We start from the raw sequence: 24,436 nt of genomic DNA, 5'->3' as shown, positions 1-24,436 counted from the left end.
ATATCCTGTTATGAACCAATCAGGAACTAAGTTGTGGGCAAGGACTGTGGGTTCCCGCCAGCAGAGAACCCCTGGCAGGGACAGTAGACACGGATGGCTAAACAGCCTCTGGCGGCGATCTTTCTGGCCGTCTTCCCCAAATTTACCTCTCAGGGCTCTGGGAAGTCTCCCAGTAACCCTGTGGATGTTTTTGGTGTTTCCAGCAGGCCCAGCATTCCTACTTGTCAGTAAGAAGTAATGTCATTTGAGTCTAATTATTCAGTCCAATCTAATCCTAAACATTCCTATGTCTTATCTAGAAACTTGACCTCACATCTGTGGGCTGGTTTAGGGTGTAGCAACTCCGGACCTGTCAGAAGTTGGGTAAAGTAAGGAGCAAGGAAAGTTCTTATCCCTGAGCTGGAATGGCTGCTTATCTTAGCTCTGGAAATGTACATAAAGGAATTAGCTTTTTAAGCTTCTCTGTTAAATAGAACACAGCTTTGGTGAACCATGTAATTTTGAGTCTGATTGAACAATCCCTTGATGGTAATTTTTGGAAGTGGAAAGGAAAGAGGCTGGCAATTATTTTAGTCCTTTAATATTAAACTAGCTTAATATTAAAGATATTTAATTATAGCTGAAAAAAGAAAATTAGTTTTCTGATTTTTTATTTTAAATCGAAAATCATTTAATAATCTGAAAGATATTAACTTTAATATCATTCCAACTTAGATTCTGAATTTCTATGTAATTTGAACTTTACTGTGTGGGGGACAGGTGGGTGGTGACCTGCTGGGAACTGAGAATGAGAAATATTTTTTGGAAGGAGAAACATAACTCATTTCTGACCTGCTAGTCCAAAGGTCACTGATAATGGGGATCTCTGAGAAGGTTGAGGCTGCAGATAACTCACTTCTCCCTCCTTCAGGTGGAGGCTGTGGGCGTGTCTTGGGCAGAGGTGGGGGAGGCTAGGTGTGTGCAGAGCTGCCATTGCAATGACGCAGCTGGAGAGAAAGGGCAGTCTTCTCACAATACTGCCCACCAGCCACTCCCAGGGTGTAATCACAGCCCAGTCAGTGGGCAAGAGCTTAAAGATAAACTTGGAAAAGGAATGGAGCCCTCAGATCCCAGGGTTTCTTTCTCCTGGGTGGGAAGAATACCATTAGATTAAAATGAAACCTTAATTCTGATAAACTCTTAAGAATGAAACATTGTAATCCAATGCCCCAGGAAATAATGGACCAAGAACACAGACAGTTCACTGACAGAGAAATGCAAGCGATCAATAATGTATGAAAAAAATATTCACACAATACACACAATAGAATATACAGATGTCAAATTATAATGTACACCTGAAAATTATATAATTGTATTAACCCGTGTTATCCCAATAAACTTAATTTAAAAAATGTATATCTTCACTAATAATAAATATAAATTAGAAAAATAGGATACCTGTTTTTGCACATCAATTTGACAGAGATTAAAAACACTTTTCAACTCAACAATAAAAGAAAAACAAGTAACCAAATTTAAAAATGGGCAAAGAATCTGAAATGATATTTCTCTAAAGAAGACATACAAATGGCTAATAAGCACATGAAAAGGTAGTCAACGTCATTAATCATCAGGGAAATGCAAGTCAAGACAACATGCACAAGTTTCGCCATAATAAGAAAGACAGGGAATAACGAACATTAGTGAGGATATGGATACATTGAAATCCTAATATACTGTTGGTGGGAATATAAAATAGTATAGCCACTTTGGAAAATAGTTTGACAGTTCCTCAAATGGTTAAACAGAGAATTAACCATATGACACAGCAGTTCCACTCCAGAGAAAGGAAAGCATACATCCACATAGAAAGTTACACACAAACAGGCAACCCTTTTCAAAATAGCCAAAAAGTGGAAACATCTCCAAATGTCAATTAACTGATGAATTGATAAATGTGTACCCATGCAGTGGAGCATTGGTCAGGGGCAAAAAGATATGAAGGACTGACACATGCTACAACCTGGATGAACCTTGAAAACACTATGCCAAGTGAAAGAAGCCCATCACAAAGACCGCATTTTGTATGATTGCATTTATATTAAATGTCAAGAATAAGCAAAACTAGGCAGACAGAAAGTAGGTTTGTGGTTGCCTACGGCCAGCAGGTGAGAGGGGACAGGGAATAGGGAGTGCCTTTCTCTCCTGGAGGATAATTGGGCTGGTGCATGGGGGCCCTTAAAAAGGTTACCCTGCCCCCCTCCCGCCCCATCACTCTGTCCTAGAAATCTACTAAGAAAAAATTGGTTTATAAAGATTTGTGTTTACAAATATGCATCAAATAATTGTAATAGCAGATACTTAGAAGTAATCTAACTGTCCAACTATAAGGAAAAGGTAAATCCAAAAAAAGGCAGTATTGTTCAATCATTAAAATCATGGTTTTGAGGAACATTTCATAATAATGGAAATTTTCACGATAGAACATTAAGTGAAAACATATGGTAACCTTATGAGCCACTGTGCAGGAAAGGGTTAATGGAGCAGGCTTGGAGCTGCTATCCTTAGGAAGGTCTGCTTGCAAGGTTGGCCCCTGTCTGGCATCTGGGAACCTGGCTCTTGGAGTGTTGTCTCCATCCCCTAACTGATAAGGTTGGCTCACTGTGCCTGGACTGATGGCAAAAACCATGTGGTTTACGATGAACACCTGCCTTCCTTCTGGGAGCCTGGAATTTTGGTACGTGCTAGGCGGAGGCCCCCAATAAAACCCTGGCTTTGTGACTGGCCCCCAATAAAACGCCTGGCTTTGTGACCAGCCCCCAATAAAATCCCTGGCTTTGATTCTCGAATGTGCCTATCTGGACAGAGACATCGCATTCATGTTGCTGCATTTTTGTTGCTGGGAGAAGAGTGTGTTCTGTGTGACCCCACATGGGAGAGGAGTGTAGGGAAGCCTGCACATGGATTCCTCCAGGGTCCGCCATGTCTCTTCCCCTACAACCCAGCTATGCAATAAATCTTAGCCATCAATGCGACTATATGCAGAGTGCTGTGAGTCCAGATGTGGGGCTGGTCTTGGGGACTCCGACACAGCCACTAATGTGGAGCATAACACCACGCACATGAAATACGTGAATAGGAAAGAAACCAGTCTAGAGTGGCTGTTTTAGAGTTACGTTTTTATAAGTGACTTTTATTTACTTTTTTATACTTTTCAATATTTTACATATTTTCCATGTTGTTACTTTTACTTTCAGAAAAGTTTAGTTTTAAAATCATTTCTGTTATATTAAATGTTGTCATCAATTTAGAGGGGCATTTCTCATTTTCCCGTAGGGTTGTAATCCCCTTGCACAAACCGGCCGGAGCAAACTGCAGAATCAGAGGGCTGCCTTGAACCAGCAGATCCTGAAAGCTGTGCGGATGAGAACGGGAGCAGAAAACCTTCTGAAGTAGGTGACTGCTGGCTCCACGGCCTCAGCTGGGAGTCCCGCCTCCTCCAAGCCTATCCACCTATTCCCTGAAGTCCCAGGCCTGCCCAACTTTCTCTCCGGCTCTCAGTTTTAGCTTTGGGTTTCTTCCTTATCTCTGTAGCCTGGAGCATGCTCTTTCTTGTCTAGAGCTCAGTTATGTTAAAGACAAGTACTTTACCTAAGCTGTCCATGTGTTCAGGGATTGGGGGGAGGGCTGTGGGGTGTCCAGTTATTGTATTTGTGTTTGTTTTCTGTGGGACACATCTAGTTCCTCTACTGCCGAGCACTATGCCTGGTCTAGAATCATGCTGCATAAATATTTATTGAATGTATAAAGGAAAGGAAGACAGAAAGGAGGGTGTGGGGACGTTTCTATTGCCAGTGACCATCCATCTAATGAGAGGGGCCCAGTACAGCCCCATGCGCCTGAGGCACTCATTATTATGCTCTGGTGGTAAAATCATTACCTACTGAGCACAGAACTCTCTGAAGCCTTACCTGTGTCATAGGCAGCTGTAAGACCTCCCCACACCCTTCAGTGCAACTAAAGATCTTGTGCCAGCTTCCTCTTCTGAACTTCCTTCAGAGTTCTAGGGGTAATTCTTTTCAGTCCCATGCTGCCTCCTGCATTGGGCAGTCGAGCCAGGCACAATGCCTGATGTCCCGGGAAATGAGACAGATGCCTTCTAGAGCCTCGGAAAGAGATGTGGAGTGCTTGCAGGGACGTGGAACCTGGCAGGGAACCCAGAAACCTGGCGGGATATGGCTAAAGGGTGTTCCCAATGGGTCAGCTTTACTGTTGGAGGCCCTAGGGAGCCCAGAGGTGGTGTGGAGATTGTTGGGAAAAACACACACAGATCGGGTGTTTGTAAAGGAGCCACAATGCTTTGGTGGTCACAGATATGTACAATAGGTGGGATCAGCGCACCTGAGCACTCAGTAAACAAGAGGAGTGTTTCTGAATGTGAGCCTGGGCTCAAGTCATTTCTGAATCAGTCTGTATTTGCTTCTTAAGAAAGGTGCAGGACACATGCCCTGAGACTGTGTTTAAAGGATTTGCACACATGCTTTTGTGTATGCACAGACCTTTTCCAAAAAAGGATGAAGAAAGAACGTGTTAGTAGAGTTGGCCCTGGGGAGCAAGACTAGGATGAAGGGGTGGAGGCGACTCTTCTTTTCATTTTACTCCATTCAATGTTCGAATGCTCTTTTACAAAGTACGTGGATTGCTTTTATTCATTTTTATTGTGAAATACTGCAAAGTCACAGAAGAATAATATAAGCAACCCCCTGAACCTGCCACTGGGCCAGGAACGCCAGTGCTGTGCCTGTGTTGGTTGTCCTGGTGGACACAAGTCCTGGGGGTGGCCATGTGTTGGGACCCTCTTCTCCAGCTACTTCTATAACAGGACGGAAGGGAGGTTATTACTTCAGGAGACTGGGAAAATATTGTCACGTTTCACCGTTTAAAATATCTGACAGTGTCCCTGTCCCCAGAGAAGTCTGGAAATTGTCAGGACCACAGCACTCTGGACCATATGTGGCCAGTGCTGCCAGTGCGACTCAGGAGAGGCCCCCAGTTTTGGGAGTGCCCGCTGCATGCCGGGCTTGCTCTGTGGGGCAGGCCGCAGGCATGTCCCTCTGGTGTGTTTTGTGGCTACAGATTTTGGTTGCCACTGACAGGATAGTCCTATGGCCAGGGTGGCAGGTGAACATCCCTGACTTTGTGGCTTCCCCAGAAGTGGGCTGCAGTTGCTTTGTCTGTTCATTCACCCCACAAATGGATTTGTTGAGCACCTACTAAGGGGCAAGCAGAGTTTGAGGTGCAAGGGGATAAGGCTACAAACAATCAGAGGACTCTGCTTTCGTGATGCTTAATGTTTTGTGGGAGGATATTAATACCCAAGTAAATAAACCTGATTGAGTCAGGATGTCAATGGAAGGGAGTAATGATAGACATGGCTGCAGGGTGGTGTGGCCTTAGAGACAGGATGGCCAGGGAAGCGCACTCTCACCGGGGAACTTCGCGTTTCTAAGATGGGAACTAGGGCAGTTTTGTCTGTCTTGCTCTGCTAATAACACCAGCAAACAGCAGTGGCTCAAGCTCATTTTCAGGCTGGCAGTAGTTGAGCTGGCAGGGTGGGGGTGGGGTAGTGTTGTTAATGATTCTCACAGTGATATAAGGGTTCAAAGTGCCCCTCGCTGGAGAGTGTTGTCAGAGGAAACCCTAAAGGTATTTATTAATCTGACTCAACCGCAAACGGTCTCTAGAAAACAAATAGGGCCTTTAGCCAAGCCCAGCTCACCCCAGGGGTGTCGCTGGGTGGCAGATTAGGTGGCTGTCCCTGCCAACAAAGGGTAGTTTCGGTCGTAAACTGGGCCTCACTGTTCTGTCTGTCCTTCTGTCTGTTTTCAGGTTCTCAGATATCCCATCGCAGTCCTCAGATGAAGGTAGAGCAGTTGGAATATGGTTGGGGGGAGGGCATTTGGGAAAATGTCCCTTAAGATGCAAGAATGCCAGCCAGGATCCTAGTCCTTAACTGCACAAGTAAGAAGGCTTCAAGGCTGGGCAGAGACTGTGAGAAGCCAGGTTTTTTTACCCCCTCCCCCGCCAAAGGATTTCTCGGATCTATATCAACCAAGAGTCCCCGAGCTTCCTGGAGTTTTATTAGGAAGGTATCAGATATTTTAAATGTACTTTTCCAGGCTAAGCAAGGACAATATTCTCACTTTTCCCAACTCCATTCCCTCCCTTGAGAAAAGCTGAGGTAGAAACGTGATGAAGTTTCTCTGCAAGAGAGATGGTCTTTGTGAAATTTAAAGCAAGTTGCCACACAGCCCGGTTTTAACTGGTTCTTTGAACAAGAGTAAGTCATTTAACTTCTGTGGGCTTCGAGTCCCCCTCCTGTACCGGAAGCTGTTGGACTGAAGCAGGGGCGGCCCCCCCGAGGCCTGCAGGGGCCAGGTGAGATGGAAATGAGCAAAGGGCTGGGACCGCGCTGTGAGACCACAGGGAGCGGTAGGGACCGCTGCGAAGGGCAGGACACACGTGTTCTTCAGAAGGGCAACTGCCATTTGCCCCGCTGGAGGGCAGGGCCAGAGTTGCCAGGTGTTCAGATTTTTTTTTTTTTTTTTTTCAGGAGAAGCGAGAGATCTGACTTTTTTTGTTTTTAACCTTCTGATAGTAGAATTTGTAAACATCAGCAAGTAGTTCAAGGGGCAGTCGGTAATAACACCCTGAGAGCCAAGTGACAAGTCCCACCAACCTCTAGTCTGTGATCTCCAGTGCAGAGGGTCATGAAGTTCTGAGCCAGGGGTGGCCTGGGTGGTGGTGGCTGTAATGAGAATACTTTGAGGTTAATGACTGCTCACGTTGTCAGTTCTGAGGGAGGCTGGTGCCCCTCTGCAGTGGGGCGTGCAAGCCCTCTGTGGCCGCTGGGGCCTGCGCCGACTCTGAGGCCTGCCTCCTGGCACTGGGAGAGGGGCTGGGACAGACGTCGTGCCGGACGGGCCGATCTGTGGCCTTAGCCCCGTGGCCACGGGAGGGCTCTGGGCAGCACTTGCTGTGGCGTCCCTGAATCCCCAGTAGAGCAGGATTTGGGGTCAGATGGATTAAGGCCAAGCTGCTCCAATGAGGCCTCTGAAGCTGGTGTAAGCCTGTGGTGCCTGTTGTCATGCCTGTTCCCAGAGGGACAATTTTACTAAAAGACGTGGGGGGAAATGTTACATAGAGACAATATGGGTCAGAACACAAAATTTGCATGCATTTTTAAGACCAAACATGGGGATGTTAAAGAAATTTTGGACTCGGGGCAGAGAGGCCAACATCACATAGGGACTTTAATGGTGGGAAAGGTCTCAGAAACTCCAAATTGAGAGAAACCGTATGTGGATATGGTCAGTATTCTCAGGAAATAATTGAACATGGATCCCCACCCCCAACCACCCGCCCGCCCGCCCGCCCGCCCGCCCTTGTTCTCATTGTTCACACTTGGTGAGTTGGGCACTCATAGAAAGTAAGTGGGACACCTTCTCATTCTTTACTTTTGCAGTACATGCATACTCATTATGAAAAACCCAAGAATAGGTCTTCCCTTGGTGGTCGAGGCCGGAGGGAGGCCGTGGAGACTCCGCCGGAGAGGGCGGAAACAGTGCCGTCTTGTCCCAGCCGGCCCCAGACCACAGGGCCTCAGAGGAGCTGCGCATCCCAGGGAAAGCTGAGAAAAGCCATGTGCTTACAGGAAGGCCCGTAGAAGTGTTTCTTTGTTTAGCTGGAAAGGCAGCCCAGGTGCAGGGCACCAGTACTGAGGAGACCAAGGCTCTGGTCTTAGTTTCTAATTTGGACTAGCTGGTTCTATTCTTACCTGTTGCCCCAAGCTATTCCTCCAGCTTGGGCGCAGGGGAGCTAGGCACATTCGCCTTATTGAATTGGTGTACCTTATTTGAGAAGCTACCTTACGCCAGTGAATCAGTGAAAAATCATTACCTGTACTAGAAACAACTTGGCAGTTGATTTCTGAATCATCATGTACCCAAAGGTCAACATTATAGAAACCAAACCTGAGGCTCCGCCTGACCACCAGCCCTTTCTACAGTGACTCACACGAAGATGTCCACATCCACAGAGCATTGATTTGTTGCAATCCTAAATCTCAAATTGTCGTCAAGTCTAAAAGGTGAAAGATTTATGCAATCTGAAGAGAAACCAGAGTATTGTTGTCAAGTTTAGAGGGAAGAGATGTGGTAAATCAATATGGAGAGGTAGAAGAATTATTGGCATATTTGGAGGCTCTTTAGGTATTTGGACAGGAGTCTTAGGGTCTAAGTCGTCATATTTAAGTTGGACCCACTCTGCTGCCGAGGACCAGTCAGTACCCCTCTGCCCTCCACCCCACACTGCCACTAGACAGTGGTCTTTATTGTGCTGCTATTCTTTCATAACTGAAATATGTTGAGCCCCCACGATGTAGAAAGGACATGCCGAGTTCCAGGAGAAATACAAAGAAATAGAAGGCAAAGTCTTGACGTCCAGGAGTTATAGTTCATCTTGCCTCATTCCAAAATAAATGGGAGGCACCTTACTCCTACAACGTGTAAGATTAAAACAGGAGTGAATGAGAATATAGGAGCAGAAGGAAGGATAGGGGAGAGATTGAGCTGGAAGTAAGGCTAGTACCTGCTACCAGGCCCTCTATGCTTTATTAGACAGTTTATCTCCGATTTTCTGGGAAGGCATTATGAAGAAGGGAATGGGATCTGGAACACATTGCATGCCCATTTGCCAAAAGCAACCAGTTACTGAGAAGGAGCCATTCCAATCCCAATAGTGAGGGCTGGGAGAGTTTTCTTCCATGCATCCTTGTGGACATCATCAGCTAGTGAATCGGTCATGTTCTCAGTAACATCTCTGCAGTACAGGTTTTACAAGCAGCAGGTTGTGGCCCATAGTATAAATGAAATCAGTTAAATGGGTTGCTTTTGTGGTATATAATAAAAAATAAATATTTGGTCTACATGCGTGGTTCCTGGCATAGAGCTAGAAGCCCTGGACTGCTGATGAGAGAGGGGGATCTTCAGAATGGAGGGAGGGACTGGTTGCCAGAAGGACCAAGCCTGATTAGAGGTTGGAACTTTCAGCTCTTGACCTTGGACCTCCAGGGAGGGGAGAAGTGCTAGAGATTGAATTCAGGCACCAGCGGCCAATGATTTAATCAAGTATCAAACCTTAAGCGATGGGGTTTGGGGAGCTTCTGGCCCGGTGAACACATTGAGGTGCTGGGACAGTAGTATGCCAGAGAGGACGCGGACACTCCGTGCCCCTCCTCGGCCTACGGATCTCTTCCATCTGTCTCTTCCTGAATTTTTCCTTTAAAATAAACCATAGTAAATATAAGTAAAGTGTTTCCCAAGTTTTTTGAGTTATTCTAGTGAATTATCGAACCTGAGGAGGGGGTTGCGGAAACCCCAGATTTATAGCTGATCGGTCAGAAGTTACAGGAGCCCTGTGTTTGGCAACTGGTGCCCAATGTGATGATGTTTTGGTACTGAGCCATGACTAGGGAGTCTGTGCTAACCCCGGGAGTTGGTGTCAGAACTGAATTGAATTGTTGGGCACCCAGCTGGTGTCAGAGAATCAGAATTGGAGAGTTGCAAACATCATTTTTTTTTTTTAAGAGGTTATTATGGTAGAATAGACATATTGGAGTGTTTCACATCTATGGCAAAGGATGGTTTCGTGAGAATTTCATTTTAGGTATGCATGTGTACATGGGTGTAATAGAAAATGTTATTTCTTATTGGTGATCATGGCCTCCCCTAAAAATCCCCAAACAAATGATAGTTGCCAGCTCAGCTTCCAATATCTCATTGCCTGGCTGAGGAGCCCAGATGTGCACATGTGAAAAGTTACTGGATGGTAAGAGGGCAGATGCCATCATATCTGCAACCAGGGTTAGGCTTGGCTTTTTCCAAGAGGGCGCAGCATAAGCTTGTTGATTGGTCAAGACAGATGGGGGCTAGAGGGGAGGAGAAGGGAGAGAAGAAATATAAATACATCATGGAGAGAAACTGATGGGCCCAAATATGTGACAAGGGCAGGGAGCTGCCCCAGTGGAGAGGGCAGACCGTTAGGAGAAGCTGTTGGTACTCTGCTCTCGGAAGGAAAGGTGGTAAGTAAAGCAAACAGATGACAGGTGACTGGATTTTCATTAGTGAGGAGGTAGAGATGGTTAGGTACCAATTCTCTGGCTGCTGGAGCTCTTGGCTGATGAAATGAGCATAAATTCTAGTATCCGGTCTGAGGAGTGACTAGGACCTGCCTAGATGGGTCATGGAAATGTGCTCAGCCAGGTCTGGCTCAATACTTGGTTTTAATTGCTACTGTTTATTTCTGCAGCGATTCCTAATCTGCAAAATGAGGAAGCACCTGGAAGGTCTTCAAGTCTGTGTCAAAACCTCTGCTGGAGAACTTGGGTCAAGTTCATTCCTTCATATTGCTTAACCCTGTTTCATTCTATGGATGTGGCATGTTTTGTCTCTCTGTTTGCCAGTTAATGGATATCTGGATTGCTTTCATTTTGAGGTTATTATGAATAATGCTACTCTAAACATTCACATGCATGTCTTTGTTTGGACACGTGTTTTCATTTCTCTCATATAGATTCCTAGGAGTGGAATTGTTCTGTTAGATGGTAAGTTTATGTTTAACATTTTTAGAAACTACCGAACTGTTTTCCAGTGTGGCTGTGCCAGTTACATCCAGCAATGGATGAGGGTTCCAGTTTCCCTCCATCCTCAGTAATATTTGTTCTTGTTTGTCTTTTTTAGGATAGCCAATCTAGTGGGTGTGTATCGGTGTTTCATTGTGGTATCTCATTGATATCTAATTTTCCACTTGTATTTCCTTATTGACTAATGATATTGAGCATTATTTCATATGCTTGTTAGCCATTCATACATCTTCTTTACTAAAATGTCTATTCAAATCTTTTTCCCATTAAAAAGTTGAGTTGTCTTTTTGTTATTTAACTAACAGAACTTTTTATATTCTGAATACAAATTCTTTATCAGATTTATAATTAGTAAATATTTTCTCCAGTTCTGGCTTATCTTTCTTCCTTTTTTTTTTTTTATGGTATCTTCTGAAGCACAGAAGTTTTTTGTTTGTTGAGTTTGTTTTTTGAAACAAGTTCTAATATTTGACAGGGTCCAATTTATCAATTTCTTCTTTTATGGACTGTGCTTTCGTGAGTAGTTAAGAATACTTTGCCCAACCCACAGTCATGAAGCTTTTCTCCTGTGTTTTATTCTAGACATTTTAGAGTTTTTGCTCAAGTATTGAGCTCTGTATTGCATTTCAACTTAATATTTGTATATGATATGAAATTTAGATTGAGGTGTATTTTTTGCCCATTGTGCAGAAAAGCTACTATAGCAGGCCTGAGATGGCTGTTCTTGGGAAGGCCTGCTTTCAAAGTTGGCCCTTGGCTGGCATCTGCAAACATGGATTTCAGGAGAGTTCCCACCAGTTCCAGGACTAATAAGAGGGGCTCATTGTGCTTAAAATATTTGTACAAACCATGTAATTTATGCTGAACATCTGCTTTCCTTCTTGAAGTCTGGAATTTGGAAACGTGCTAGGCAGAGTTGCCAACCTGACTAGCCCCCAGTAAAACCCTGGATGCTACATTTCTAATGAATATATTACATACGTTCCTTCCTGGAGGAATTAAGCCATCCTGGGAGAGGGGACCTTAGCCATCTGTGACTGGTTTCCTCCAGAATTTACCCCCATGTACTTTCCCTTCACTGATTTTGTGTCCTTTTGCTGTAATAAATCAGGGCCAAGAGTACAACTAAATATATTGAGTCCTTTGAGTCCTTCTAGTGAATCACTGAATCTGGGGGTGGTGGTCTTGGAGACACTGACGTACCTAGGATGTCTAGTTGCTTCAGCACCATTTGTTGGAAAGACTTTTCCCCCCTTGAATTGTCTTGTCACTGTCATCAAAATCAATTGACTGAAAATGTAAGAATTTATTTCTAGATTCAGTTCTGTTTCATTGCCTGTCCTTAGACCAATACCACATTGTCTTGATTCCTGTGGCTTTATAGTAAATTTCAAAATCAGGTAATATAAGTCCTCCAGCTTTGTTTTTATTCCAGAATTATTTGATTATTCTAAGTCCTTTTTATTTACATATAATTTTTAGGATCAGCTTGTCAATTTCTATCAAAAAGCTCACTGGGTTTTGATTGGAATTTCACTGACTCAATAAAAATTGTTAATACAGAATTGAAAGCTTGACAGTGGTGAGCCTTTTAATTCATGAACATGGCAAGTCCCTTCATTTAATATCTCAGCAATGTTTTGAAGTTTTCAGTGTACAAGTATTGCGCTGATTTTCTTAAATTTATTCCTTTGTTTTACTCTTTCTGATACTATTGTGAATGAAATTATTTCTGAATTTCATTTGAAGGTCATTCATTGGTAGTATATAGAAATAAAATTATTTTTGTGTATTGAATTGTATCCTGTGACCTTGATAAATTTATTAGTTCTAGTATTTGTTTCCTGGGTGCCTGGATATTTCCTATAAGATTATGTCATCTGTAAATAAAGACAGTTTTACTTCCTTCTTTCCAATCCAGATGCCTTTAATTTCTTTACCTTATTGACAGTGGCTTGAATTCTAGTGCAGTGTTGGTCATAAGTGGCAAAAGTAGACATCTTTGCCTTGTTCCTGGTCATGAGGGGGAAAGTATCCGTCTTTCACCATGAAGTATGATGTTAGCTGTGTGTTTTCATAGATGTCCTTTATGAAATTTTGTAAATTCTTTTATTCCTAGTTCTTTGAGAATTTTTATCACAAATCTGTGTTGGACTTTATTACAACAGGCATACCTGTCTTTATTGTACCTCACAGGTGTTACACTTTTTTTGCAAATTGAAGGTAGGATCCTCCACCAGCAAAAACATCACAACTTGCTTTATTCCAAATTTTGCTTCATTGCAATGGTCTGGCACCAGACCTGCAGTATCTCTGAAGTATGCCTGCACTTTTTTTTTTTTTGCATTTATTGAGGTAACCATGTGTTTTTTGGTCCTTTATTCTAGCTATTAATAACGTACAGTATGTTACATTAATTGATTTTCAGACAGTAAACCTACCTTGCATTCCTGGGATGAATCCCTATTGGTCATGGTATATAATCCTTTTTATAGGTTGGTAGGTTCAAGTTGCTAATATTTCGTTGAGGAGTTTCACATAGGTATCTATAAAGGGTGTCAGTCTGTCATTTTGTTTTCCTGTGATGTTTTTCTCTGGTTCGGGATCCAGAGTAATATTAGCCTTATAGGATGAGTGAGAGTGTTGTTACTTTTTCCTCTATTTTCTCATCCATTTTCTTTTAAGGGGATAATTTATAGTCTTTTATGGGTGGCTGAGAAGAGTTCCCTTTTCCCTCCTCATGGCTAATTCTTTGCACAGATGTCTTAGGAGTCATGTTTGGCAGCTCAGTGTCATTGGCTACATCTCAGGTCCATGTACTAGTAGGTGTGGGTCAAAATGGGGCAGGTACCTGGCACCCCTAAGACACCTCGTTGATCACATCTTGGCACTCACATCTGCAGGTGGACACCCAGAACTTGCCTGTGAGGACCCGGGGGGGTCTGCTCACCTGGCAGCTGAAACACTTGGCTGAGAGTGCTTCTCTTCCCTTCTCTTTTAACAGAGTGGCCACAAACCACAAGGTACGGGAGCAGGTGCGTCTGGAGCTGAGCTTCGTCAACTCAGACCTGCAGATGCTCAAGGAAGAGCTGGAGGGGCTCAACATCTCGGTGGGAGTCTATCAGAGCACAGAGTAAGTGGCAGCAGCACTTCTTGCCAGTACTTTCTGTGAGTCATCAGGGATGGCGCACAGGATAGCCTTGAGCGTATGGCAGACCCCACTCTGGGAAGTGGGGAAATGATCAGGTTTGGGGATGAGCATGATGCAGGAGTTAAAGGGATGTTTGCTGGGAATACCTGGAGAGTGGAACAAAAAGGCATTTATTTGTCCTGTGACTCTTGGAAAATAGTTTTACTGGAGAGCTGCGTGTCTGGGTCCAGGCACGGAGTCGGTACCTCTCACGTGGACTCTGTGGTGGCTCTGCCATAAAGATGCCCTGGAAGTACTTCTTTGTTTAGCTTTGAGAGCCAGCCTGCCAGGAGGGGCCAAGTTGCCTGCCTTCTTCCCTCTCAGCCTCACCACCACGCACGGGGCCTGGCTTTGATAGAATGCAAAAACATTTAAACTGCCTGGGACCCTTGCAAGTTCTCTGAGAAGAAGGTGCAACTGAGACATTTAAGAAATGTACTCCATTAAATATTTGGGAAACGAATGTGTTAATTTAGGGAATGTTTGTGGGTGGTGACATATGGAGGTGTGGTCTTCAGAAAAGTTCAGAAAGTCTCCCACCCCAAGGTTAACCACCTCTGAAAGAAATGTCCATCTTTAGAGAGAAATTACTGAGAAGCTCCAAAGAAGGGTTTGCCTACTTTCTGTGTGGGGAATTGAGACTTCTCAAAAGGTTGGGGAACCCCAGGGAACACTCAGTCAGAAAATCATTCCCTGGATTAACAGAAGGGTAACATTAGGGAACCTCGAGTCATCTTGGAATGTGCTTTTCCTGATCACCCCGATCCTCCGCGTGGGACGGTGTGTTTTTCAGAGCCGGAGGGAAAGCGTTAGGACATGAAACCTCTGCTCCTCCCTTTGTGATGCCCTGTGCCCTGGCTCACTTAGCCATGGGCTCCCAGTGCAGTTTTGAACACCTAATCAGAACAAGTGAAAGGCTTGTCCCAGCCGACACTCTGGTATTATATTCCAGTGTGTTGCCTAAAAGATCAAAGTTCCTCAAGGAGGCGAGGCCCGGCCAGACTTTGGTGGTTAAGGGAGGACGTTTGATATTCCCACTTGCTGTACTGAGCGCAGGGATGTCCATCACGAGGGGCATGTCTCCCATAGAGACGTGACTTGAAAGTGGCCAGTCCACCCCCTGTGCCATCGGGAAGAGGGGAGGGAGATAGGCTCAAGCATAATGACACCTTGCATTTGAATCCGCCCGCTTCCTGTTTTCAAAGCAGATTGTTTCTTCCTCAGCACAGTTGATCTTTAAACACCTCTGTGAGGTAGGTAGGGAAGAAACGATCTCACTGTGCAGCGAAGAAAACATGGGCACTGGAAGTCATGGAGAGAGTTACGTTAGCTCAAGGCTGGGGCTGGGGGTGCCCGGGTCAGGGGGCCTTGGGAACTGGCTGCTGCTGGACAGTCACAGGGGGACAGGAGGACACCGGGGTCCAGGGAAAGGGCATGGCCCATCATCATCTGCTTCCATCAGGGCCCAGCTTTCCCTTCCAGCTGCTGCACCCCTGTTGGATATCACCTGCTTTGAGCACAGCCCCCGCCCCCTCGTTTTCTCTCCAGCACAGAGCCAGTTTCAGTTTACGGTGGCATTGTCCACTCACCTGGCTGGCATTCCTGGCCTTCTCCCCCAGGCTGGGCTGAGTGGCCCCAGGAGGTCTCTTGTTACCAGGTGGGGAACTAAATCCCTGTTTGCAAAACACAGCATGAGTGGGGCTCACTTCCCGTTGGCCCTGCCCTAAACCGCTAGGCTCGGGGCTCACTCTCAGGGCGACCTGTGGGGAAACAGAGTGGTCAGTGCGAGGACAGGAGGCAGAGGGGAAGCAGCCTCCTGGGTGGGGGCTAGGAGCACTTAGGTGTCAGACGGGTCCCCAGCCCTCAGGGCCTTCCCGGTGTAGGTGATGAGACACCCAGAGAGATACACACCCCAAGGGGGAGACACCTGAGGGCCCACGGTTGGAGGGCTGCAGGAGAGGCGGTCCCTGTCACAGGCCGTGGCACGCAACAGGGTCTCAGCACAGTCACTATGAAGGAAGGCTTGAGATTGGAGAGAAGTTAATGCAGATGGTAGTCTCTGTGTGTTAGTCCAGAAGTCAGGGGCGGACCAGGGCCAGTTTTAGAACAGAGGGATATGACCAGAGGTGTCTTTATGGAAAGTGAACTGGTGCGTGCTGGGGACCTGAGCTGGGCTGCTCTGGGAGGCTGTGGGTGCAGAGTGGCGAGGATGAGGATGTTCATATACCTTGCTGTGCTCCTCATAGGGAGACGTTTACAATCCCGCTGATTCCGCTCGGCCTGAAGGAAACCAAGGATGTTGACTTTTCGGTCGTTCTCAAGGTAAATCTCAAAGAAATGGACACTGAACTCACTGTCTAAGAAGGAAATATAGAAAATGTGTGTCTCTTGCAAGTGGCCTTAGGCTCAGTGGGCCAAGAGTCGGTTAATGTCTGCAGGGTGACCCCCGAGCCTCCTCGACAGGCCACATAGAGAACCCTGCAGTCCTTTCGCATTCTTTGGCCACCCTGAGGCTCCTTGTGTACCTGGGGAGACCCAGCCAGTCAGCCCCCAGGCGGCTAATCAGAGAGAATCTGTGGTGGATGTGCTTTGGAATTTAAAAATTGTACCCTATTTTAGTACCTTTTAAAAAAAATTTTGTAATTGATGCAGGCCATGTTTTTGGAATAATAGCCGATTTTTCCCACCTAAACATTATATTATGAAAATTTCCAAACTTATAGAAAAATTGAAAGAATTTTGCAGGGAACTCCTGTATATTCACTACCTAGATTCCACCATGAACAGTTTGTTCTTGTCACTTTTTCACGTATTTAGCCATCTCTGCAATCCTGTGTTGATACACCAACCCGTCTTATTTTTCAATGACTTAAATATTTTTGAATAACTGGAGTCTCTCTCTGGTTGTCCTCACCCCCCACCCTATCTAATAATTACTAAGGATCTGGCCTCCTTTCTTTCCTCCCTCCTTCCCTTTCTCTTTCTTCCTTTCTCTATTCTTTTTTTTTTTTTTTTAAATAATAGCTCTATTGAGATATAATTCATATGCTATACAGTTCACCTCTTTAAATGCACTATATCTGGCCTCCTCTTAAGCACCGTGTGTGTTGCCGGCCAGCAGCCGAACCTTGTGGGCCCGCCTGTGCCTGTCACTGTGCTGTGTGCTGGTGATGTCTCAGGCCCTGCCTGCCGGGTCTATTTTTCAGTGAGGTATTCAGGTAGGAAGTGGTAGAGGTGCTTTGATAGAGAGAACTTCCCGAGCCTGGAAAGCTCTCCTCTCCCCAGCTCCATCAGTCGGAGTTTTAATGAATCGCCTTACACTTCATTTAGCAGGAGGAGGTGGAAATTCGGGAGAAGGTAGTGCCCGTCTCTGAGCTTTCCAGCGCAGGCGGTGTGTAGGAATCAACCTATGCTTCATGAAAAATGCTTCAAAGAATTATGTTTCTTTTTATAGTAATCCTGTCAGTTAACTCATTTTAGATTGCTTTTCGTTTAGAAAAGAAGAGGTGATCGTGTGGTGCTTTGGGTGCTATACAATTTGTCCTTTTAAAAGCAGTTCATTAGTGCTTTGAAAGCTTCTGTGCTTAACTTCCATTCTAGAGCAGAAACTGAATCTCTTGACGTAAGCCCTTTCGTACATGGCCTTTTTGCCTGCTGCTTTGTTTAAATCTTGGTGCTGGTCCCTGTGAGTTTGGGGTTTATTTTCGAGTTTGAGAAGGGACATTGGTAGTCTTACGGGACCCAGGATCACCTGAGATTGGATGATCTGAGCAGAGAACAATCCTAGAGCTGCAGCTAAATGCCAGCTTTTCACAGGCTGCCTGAACTTTTAGATGTGACACTTGTCACAGGTCTGGGAGACCCAAGACAATCCCTCTTTGTGTGGAAATGTTCTTTAGTTGCTTTTATAGAATAGTTATTCCTAAGATTTAGTTTGTTGCTTGGCACCAGAGCTGCATGAGTACAGGCATTTTAAAGACAGACCGTCTTGGAGAAACTCGGAGAATTTTATGGGCATCTGTAGAGATCCAAATGTGTCACGTGCTGAATTCCACATTAAAGCCAGTGGAAAAAAATCATGTGATGTGGGCATGGCCAACTGCTATTCAGCTGAGGCTTCCAACCATGTTATTTTAGCCTAAAAGGGATTCTTCAAATGTCAATCATACAAAAATGAGAACGTTTGGGGGATGTTCTGTTTTCTTCCTTCCATGTTTGTACTTGAGAGTAACACAGACAGGTTCTACAGGAGTAGCTTGGCCGACTTAATGAGGGCATTCTGAATCGTCTTTTGAATCTGATGTACGTGTCTATGTGATGTTTAATGGTCAGTAAAGCCTCATGATGTGACTTGGTTTTATTTTAAACACGTGGGCTTTAAAATGGCCTCATTAAAAAGCACCATCAAAATAAATTCTTTATCCAGAGAATTCAGGGGTTTTCTTTTGCTTTTAAATAAATAGAGCTATATTTATTTTTCTGATTAAGAACAGTTTTGCAAAATGTTAGGAAAATACCAAGACATGTAGAAATCCCTCATGGTCTACCACCTCTCCCCGTGAGCTCTGTATCTTGGACACCAGTCTCTTCCTCTGATCAGTGGCCTGCCTCATGAGGGTGTGTGACTTGTCCCATCCATGAGGGCTTAGCATGATGTCTCCTTGTGCTAAACAAGGTGGCCATTAATTTCCTTCTTTAGAAAGCTTCCAAGTGCTTGCTTTTATCAGCAATTCTCCATTGAGTGTCTTTGTACTCTTCGTGGAAAATTTCCTTTGGATAAATCTCTAGATATGGATTTGATAGGTCCAAGATACATATCATCTAATTACTCACTAGAAGTGGTTCTGCCTTACCTTCCTCCCAACTGTGTGTGACTGCTATCTTCCTGCACCTTTGCTTACACTGGTATCATTCATCATTTTGATATTTTAAAAAATATCTTTTTGATTTTTGTGAAATCAGGCAAAAGTGGTACCTTATTATAGTTTGGATTTCTTTGTTCGGTGCTAGAGTTGAGCACATTCTCATGTATGTTTATGTGACCCTTATACTTTTCAAAATGACTTTTTCTGTCCTTTGCATTCCATAGTGTTGCTCTTATTTCTTACAAAATTTTTTTTTGCATGTAAGAGATAGTAACCCTCAGTTATATATATTGCAAATATCGCTCTCAGTACATACTCCCCTTTAATTTTTGTTATAAAAGCAATAACTAGTTTAAAAAGTATAATATATATATTTTTCCATACAGATTTTATGTTGTTAAACTTATCAGTTCTTCCCTTTACCTTGAAAAGCATTCTGCACACCAAAATGTCTTAAATATTTTGCTATTATTTCTTTTAGTGCTTTGTTTAAATTTTTTCATTATCGAATCTTTAATCTATCTGGAATTTGTCTTGGGGTTAAAAGGGAAGATGTAAGGCTATAACTTTTTATCTTCACCGGATGGGTAGCAGTTTTTTCTGAACTATGTATAAAGACTCCATCTGTGGTGCTGGAGGGTGTCTATTTGCCTCCTTGCTCCCCGCCCCCCACCCCCACCACCAACCCCCATCATCTACCCTCCTCCATCCTGCTCTGTGTGCTGGGGAGCCAGCTGCGACAGGCTCCTGCTCTCTGGTTTCCTAGCATGTGGCCAGAGGGAAGAGCAGCGGCAGGATCTGAGAGGGTAGGAGAGGGAAGCTGGTCATTTATTCTGCTCCCTTAGCTAGCTTTTTTTGCATTCCATAGGGCAGTTCATGGTGGTGGTTCAGTGCCCACCACAGGGAGCCGTCTCTCTGGGTTTTTACCTATTCCTCGCTGACCCTTCAGCTCTGGGGTTCTAATGGCTCCAGAGGTTCTGCACCATCCACAGCACCGTCACAGTCCTTTCCGTAAACTCGCATGGGTCACACCATTTGTGTGTGCCACCACACCTCCTTCCTTCCTGGACCTGATGGAGGTCCAGCCTTTCCCATGTCTATGGAATTCTGGCTTTCAGTTATATATGTGATTCTCAAATCTGCTTCAGTCTGTTTCTGATCCACATCTAGTTTCATTGTCTGTTTCTCACTGTTTAATCCCCATGTATTTTAACACCAAATAGAGCAAGTCTCCTATATTATGATGCTTTTCCAAATGTTCTTAGCTTTTCTTCCACATTTTTACTTTCATATTTCGTCAAGTTTCCAAAAAATAGTACTTTGGGGTTTCGATTGAAATTTTATGGGATCCAGAGTCTAATTTGGACAAAATCGTACCTTTACGATACTGCGCGTTTTCATCCATGGAATAGAGTATTTCTAATTGTTGATGTCAAGAAAGAACAAGTTTACGGGGGCAGGGACCAGGCTGTCATGTTTTAAAAAAATGATTTCATGAATCACAGGAAAAAATGAAATAACTAACGTCCTTCAGTAAAGTTTGAGTTACCCGCTTAATTAAATCAATTTTATTCCTAGAAATATTGTGCTTTCATTGTGATTTTGAAAAATTATTATTCCTCTGTGATATTTTTCTAACTGATTATTGCCTATATAAGAAAGGAAGACTGTCGACTTTTATGTGTTAATTTTTTGACCACTTCACTGAATTCTCATTATTTTAGTTTTTCAGTTGATGCTCTAAGGTTTTATAAGTATATCATTATTTTGTTTCTTCCTTTCTAATGTCTATGTCTCTTGTTTTTCTTAATTTGTTAGAAAACTTTCAGAATTATGCTAAGTAACAGCAGTAATGATAGAAATTCTTATCTTGTCCCTGATGATTACAGTGTGTTTCAGCTACATATTTTATTTTTATCTACAGAATTTGTTTAATCTATCCTAGTTTACTAAGTTTCAAAGTCAAGAATACATTTAGACTTTTTATCAGTATCCTCTTTGGCTTCAGTGACGTAGCACAAAGTTTCTCTTTTAACTTATTTTAAGTGTGATTTCTCTCCTTTTAAGAAATTTTTTGCCATCATCCGCCATAGTGGTTGACAGAACAACATGCTGTTCTGTAGAGCATCACCTGCATGGTGGCCCTTAGCACTGCTTTTGAGGATGTCACTGGAGAAGCCATAGATACACTTTGTCTTTCAGATCATGCTCATAGCAATTAATGTTGCTAATAGAAAACCATTTCATTTTTTTTCATTTGTTATCATTTATGCTTACAGCACCTGGTCTTCCTAGGTGGTCTCCTGTCCAAGTACTAACCAGGCCCACCCCTGCTTAGCTTCTGAGATCAGACATCGGGCTTGTTCAGGGTGGCATGGCCGTAGACTATGGACAGGAACCCAGGACCTTCTGTGTATAAAGCAGACGTGCTAACCGCTACACTGTGGAAGCACATCCTGAAAACCATTTCCAATTTGATAAGTCATATCAGATGAAGAGTCGATTTCAAGCATCAGCTCTTTAAGTCATGAAGAAATCCTGTGGTGGCATCATAAAACAAAAAGGGAAGTTGGTTGATAAGGACAGGTTAAAAAGCAGAAGGAGCCTTCTTCTACACATCCTTGGGCCCAGCAAGACACCTTGGGATTTCTTCTGAGGAACTAGTCGGAAGTGTATGGGGGGATGACTGTCATCTTTAATTTCAAAACTTACACAAAGGACTTTAATGTCTGACAGGGAGTGAAGACTAACATGGTACATATTGGCTAGCACGTAGCAGGTGCTCAGTTTATTTGTTGAATTCATGAATTGTATATTCGTTATGTTGAAGGATTGTATAACCAAAGGTCATGTTATAGAATATTTTACAGCATATGAAAGTGTTTGATGCATTGACAACTAAAAAAAAACAACAAAGTTTCTAGCACTTTCATAGGTTCTCCCCAGGCAGTGGGGCCAGGATTTGGTAGCTGGTGCTTAAAGAAAGCCCTTGAGTGCATCCTTGCCCTGGAACTGTGCCAGGGGCATCTGTCCCTCAATGGGACAGAGGGACTGTTTTCTGACATCTTATTCAACATTGTGCCTTTCTCCTGCAGCTCTAACCTAAACAAAAAAAAAAACTGGGGGTGGCTCCATAGTGTAGTGTTGAGCACATCTGCTATACATGCAAGAAGGTTCTGGGTTTGCGCCCTAATTGGAGCCACGGACCATACCCCGGGTGCACTGGGGGGAGCCAGGCCCCAGGGGTGCTCTGTGAATGTGTGGGAAGAAACACCCGCCTTCAGAAATCCAGTTCTTAAGGGGAAATGGCAACATCCATAGGTCAGGGGTGGAAGTGGGTCGGGGGGAATTAAAGAGGGGTGGGGGAAAGCCGAAGTCATATATTCATGTAGTATAATCTTATTTTCGTAAGATGGGGGCATATGGGCGTGTGTGTAGATATGCATTGAACATACAAAAAGCAGAAGGAGCTTTAATGTAGAAAGTGTGTAAAGAGAATACTCACAGACACTTGGGAAGACGTCATTGCAGTCTCCTCAACTGTCTTGCAGCCAGGGAGAGCCAGCGCTCATGGAGGCTGTTATGCAAGAACGTGTCCTCCATAACCCCTAAACTGCTCTTTTTTTTTTTGGTCCCTATCATACTTGCCATCTTATAATATTCGATGTTATTTGCTTATTTGTTGTGCCCATTACTTACTGTCTGTGACCCGTGCAGGAACATAAGCTCCATGGGGCAGGATCTTTGTTTTGCTCTCTGATGTAGCCCAGGCACCGCGAACGTGCCTGGCACGGGGCATGTGCTCAGCAGTACGTGCTGCACGACTGGGTGAACTGAGTGCTCGTGAGACACTGGGCCGTGGGCCCGGCTAGGGTCTCGCTGGGGTGCTTCATTTGTGGAAGTGCCAGAGCTGCTCTTACAAAGTTCCCCATCGCATCCTTGCGACAGTCCACAGATGCAGGTTTCTTTTGCCAGGAAGACCCTGTGCCCAGGTACCGAGGGCAGCACAGAGGATGAAGGTCTGAGCCCCTGAATATCTGTGACGTCTGCCAGAATCGTTTAGTATGTAGTCACTTAACCATGTTGCAACGATATTTTTTTTCAAAATTACTGCAGCTTTCCTTTTAATTGAAGCAACAAAAAATTTTAAATACACATAAACAAAATTAAGAAGTCCCACCACTCAGAAAATCACCATAGTGTGCATTCTCCCATAAGTTTTTATGTCTTGTACGTTTTTAAAGGGAGCACATTAGACGTTACTCTTTTACCTATTTACAGTTTTGAATCACACCTTATAGTATCTTCTCTCGTTTTTCTTACAGGATTTTATTCTGGAACATTACAGTGAAGATAGCTACCTATATGAAGATGAAGTAGCAGATCTTATGGATCTGAGACAAGTATGTTTCTGCGTGCAGCAAGGAAGGGAGGACAGGACGGCTGCTAGAGCTTGTCGAGTCTTCTGAATATCCCATTATTGCACACTCGAAATCTTATAGACTCGCAGGTGGTTGCAGGTAATCGGGATGGACTGCTGCAGCCGTCCATTCCACTTGCCACATAAGAAGACCACAGGAGACCTGCCCGCTGGCAAGTCTGAGGCTGGGTTCTGAGAATCTCAAGTTTATTCCAGCCCTTTCCACCTTCCTAGAGTTCATGATACCAGTAGGGGGGCCCAAGCAAGCTCCACAGAAATAGCATGTGTGAGCGCCTTCCGGGACAGGCCCTCCACTGCGTCTTCACCCGCTCAGCTCCTCGGTGCTTGCTTTCCTTGCAGGCTTGTCGGACACCCAGCCGGGACGAGGCCGGCGTTGAACTGCTGATGAGTTATTTCGTCCAGCTGGGCTTTGTTGAGAGCCGATTCTTCCCGCCCACCCGGCAGATGGGAATCTTATTTACGTGGTAGGTGCCTGAGGCCTGTGCCGGTGCTGTCCCCCTTCAGTCACAACTCTGCTCTGTGGGCCCCTCTTTCTAATTGTCCCTTTTATACAAGAGAGCCCAGGACCTGTAGATAAAGTGGTGTTTGGTATGAAGGGAACCGGTGGGGCGGGAGGAGGCTCCAACAGACCTTGCCTTCTTGCTTCTCAGAACAAGTGAGCTGAGGAGAAGAGGCATTTTTTTCGTGCTCATGTTATCATTGGGGAAACAGCAGAGCTCTGAGGTGGAACGAGCAGGATTCTTGTCCCAGGTGGGACTGGCGGCGGGAGATGGGAATCAGGTTTTGTCTCAATGACAAGGGCAGCAAACAGAAATAGATGGAATTTAAAAACAGAAGGAGAACATTAGGTTCTTCCCAGAGTTGGTATTTTCAGAGATTAGTGTTGTTTAAATGTTTTAGAGCTGCTTAGTGTGGGTTAGAGGAGACTAAATCTGCAAAGCTAAGGAGCGTGTTCAGAGCTAAAGTTTACCACAGCCTTCATTTTGAAAGGAAAGGCAGATGGCTTTCTGTAAAGGTGCCATTAGCTGCTTGCCCTGTCTGGTGAAGGGGCTAAAGGGGATTTCGCTTCAGTCTCAAATTAAGGAGAAGTTCTGTGTCTACGTGCTGGTCGATGTATGAACTTTAAAACTAAAAATCCCAAATCTTTTAGACTTCAGAAGAATTGTGTGAGGGGTTTGTAATATTTCATTTAGGAGAAGCCTTATATTTTAAAATATACTTTACTTTTTAGAGCAGTTTCAGGTTCACAGCAAAAT

At 44.3% G+C, this 24,436-nt stretch overlaps 1 protein-coding gene, 1 non-coding gene and 1 pseudogene across 2 annotated transcripts in view; 2 read left to right on the top strand and 1 right to left on the bottom strand.

Moving 5' to 3' along the window:
- The window catches only part of RHPN2 (rhophilin Rho GTPase binding protein 2), a 48,541-nt gene that overhangs the window by 7,556 nt on the left and 16,549 nt on the right, over positions 1-24,436 (top strand). Inside the window, exons 2-6 of the mRNA XM_016133254.2 lie at positions 3,319-3,434; positions 13,689-13,817; positions 16,121-16,196; positions 23,065-23,142; positions 23,520-23,644. Coding sequence (XP_015988740.2) covers positions 3,319-3,434; positions 13,689-13,817; positions 16,121-16,196; positions 23,065-23,142; positions 23,520-23,644 — 524 coding nt within the window. The remainder of the gene's footprint in view (positions 1-3,318; positions 3,435-13,688; positions 13,818-16,120; positions 16,197-23,064; positions 23,143-23,519; positions 23,645-24,436) is intronic.
- LOC118611906 lies at positions 21,010-21,125 on the bottom strand (annotated as a pseudogene).
- On the top strand, positions 21,660-21,787 carry LOC118611552. The gene has a single exon (XR_004954511.1). It is a non-coding gene; the product is annotated as a small nucleolar RNA SNORA30/SNORA37 family (small nucleolar RNA).

The sequence above is a fragment of the Rousettus aegyptiacus genome, unplaced genomic scaffold, assembly GCF_014176215.1.
Source record: "Rousettus aegyptiacus isolate mRouAeg1 unplaced genomic scaffold, mRouAeg1.p scaffold_m13_p_14, whole genome shotgun sequence".
Taxonomy (NCBI): Eukaryota; Metazoa; Chordata; class Mammalia; order Chiroptera; family Pteropodidae; genus Rousettus; species Rousettus aegyptiacus.
This window is presented reverse-complemented; position numbering and strand designations above follow the sequence as displayed.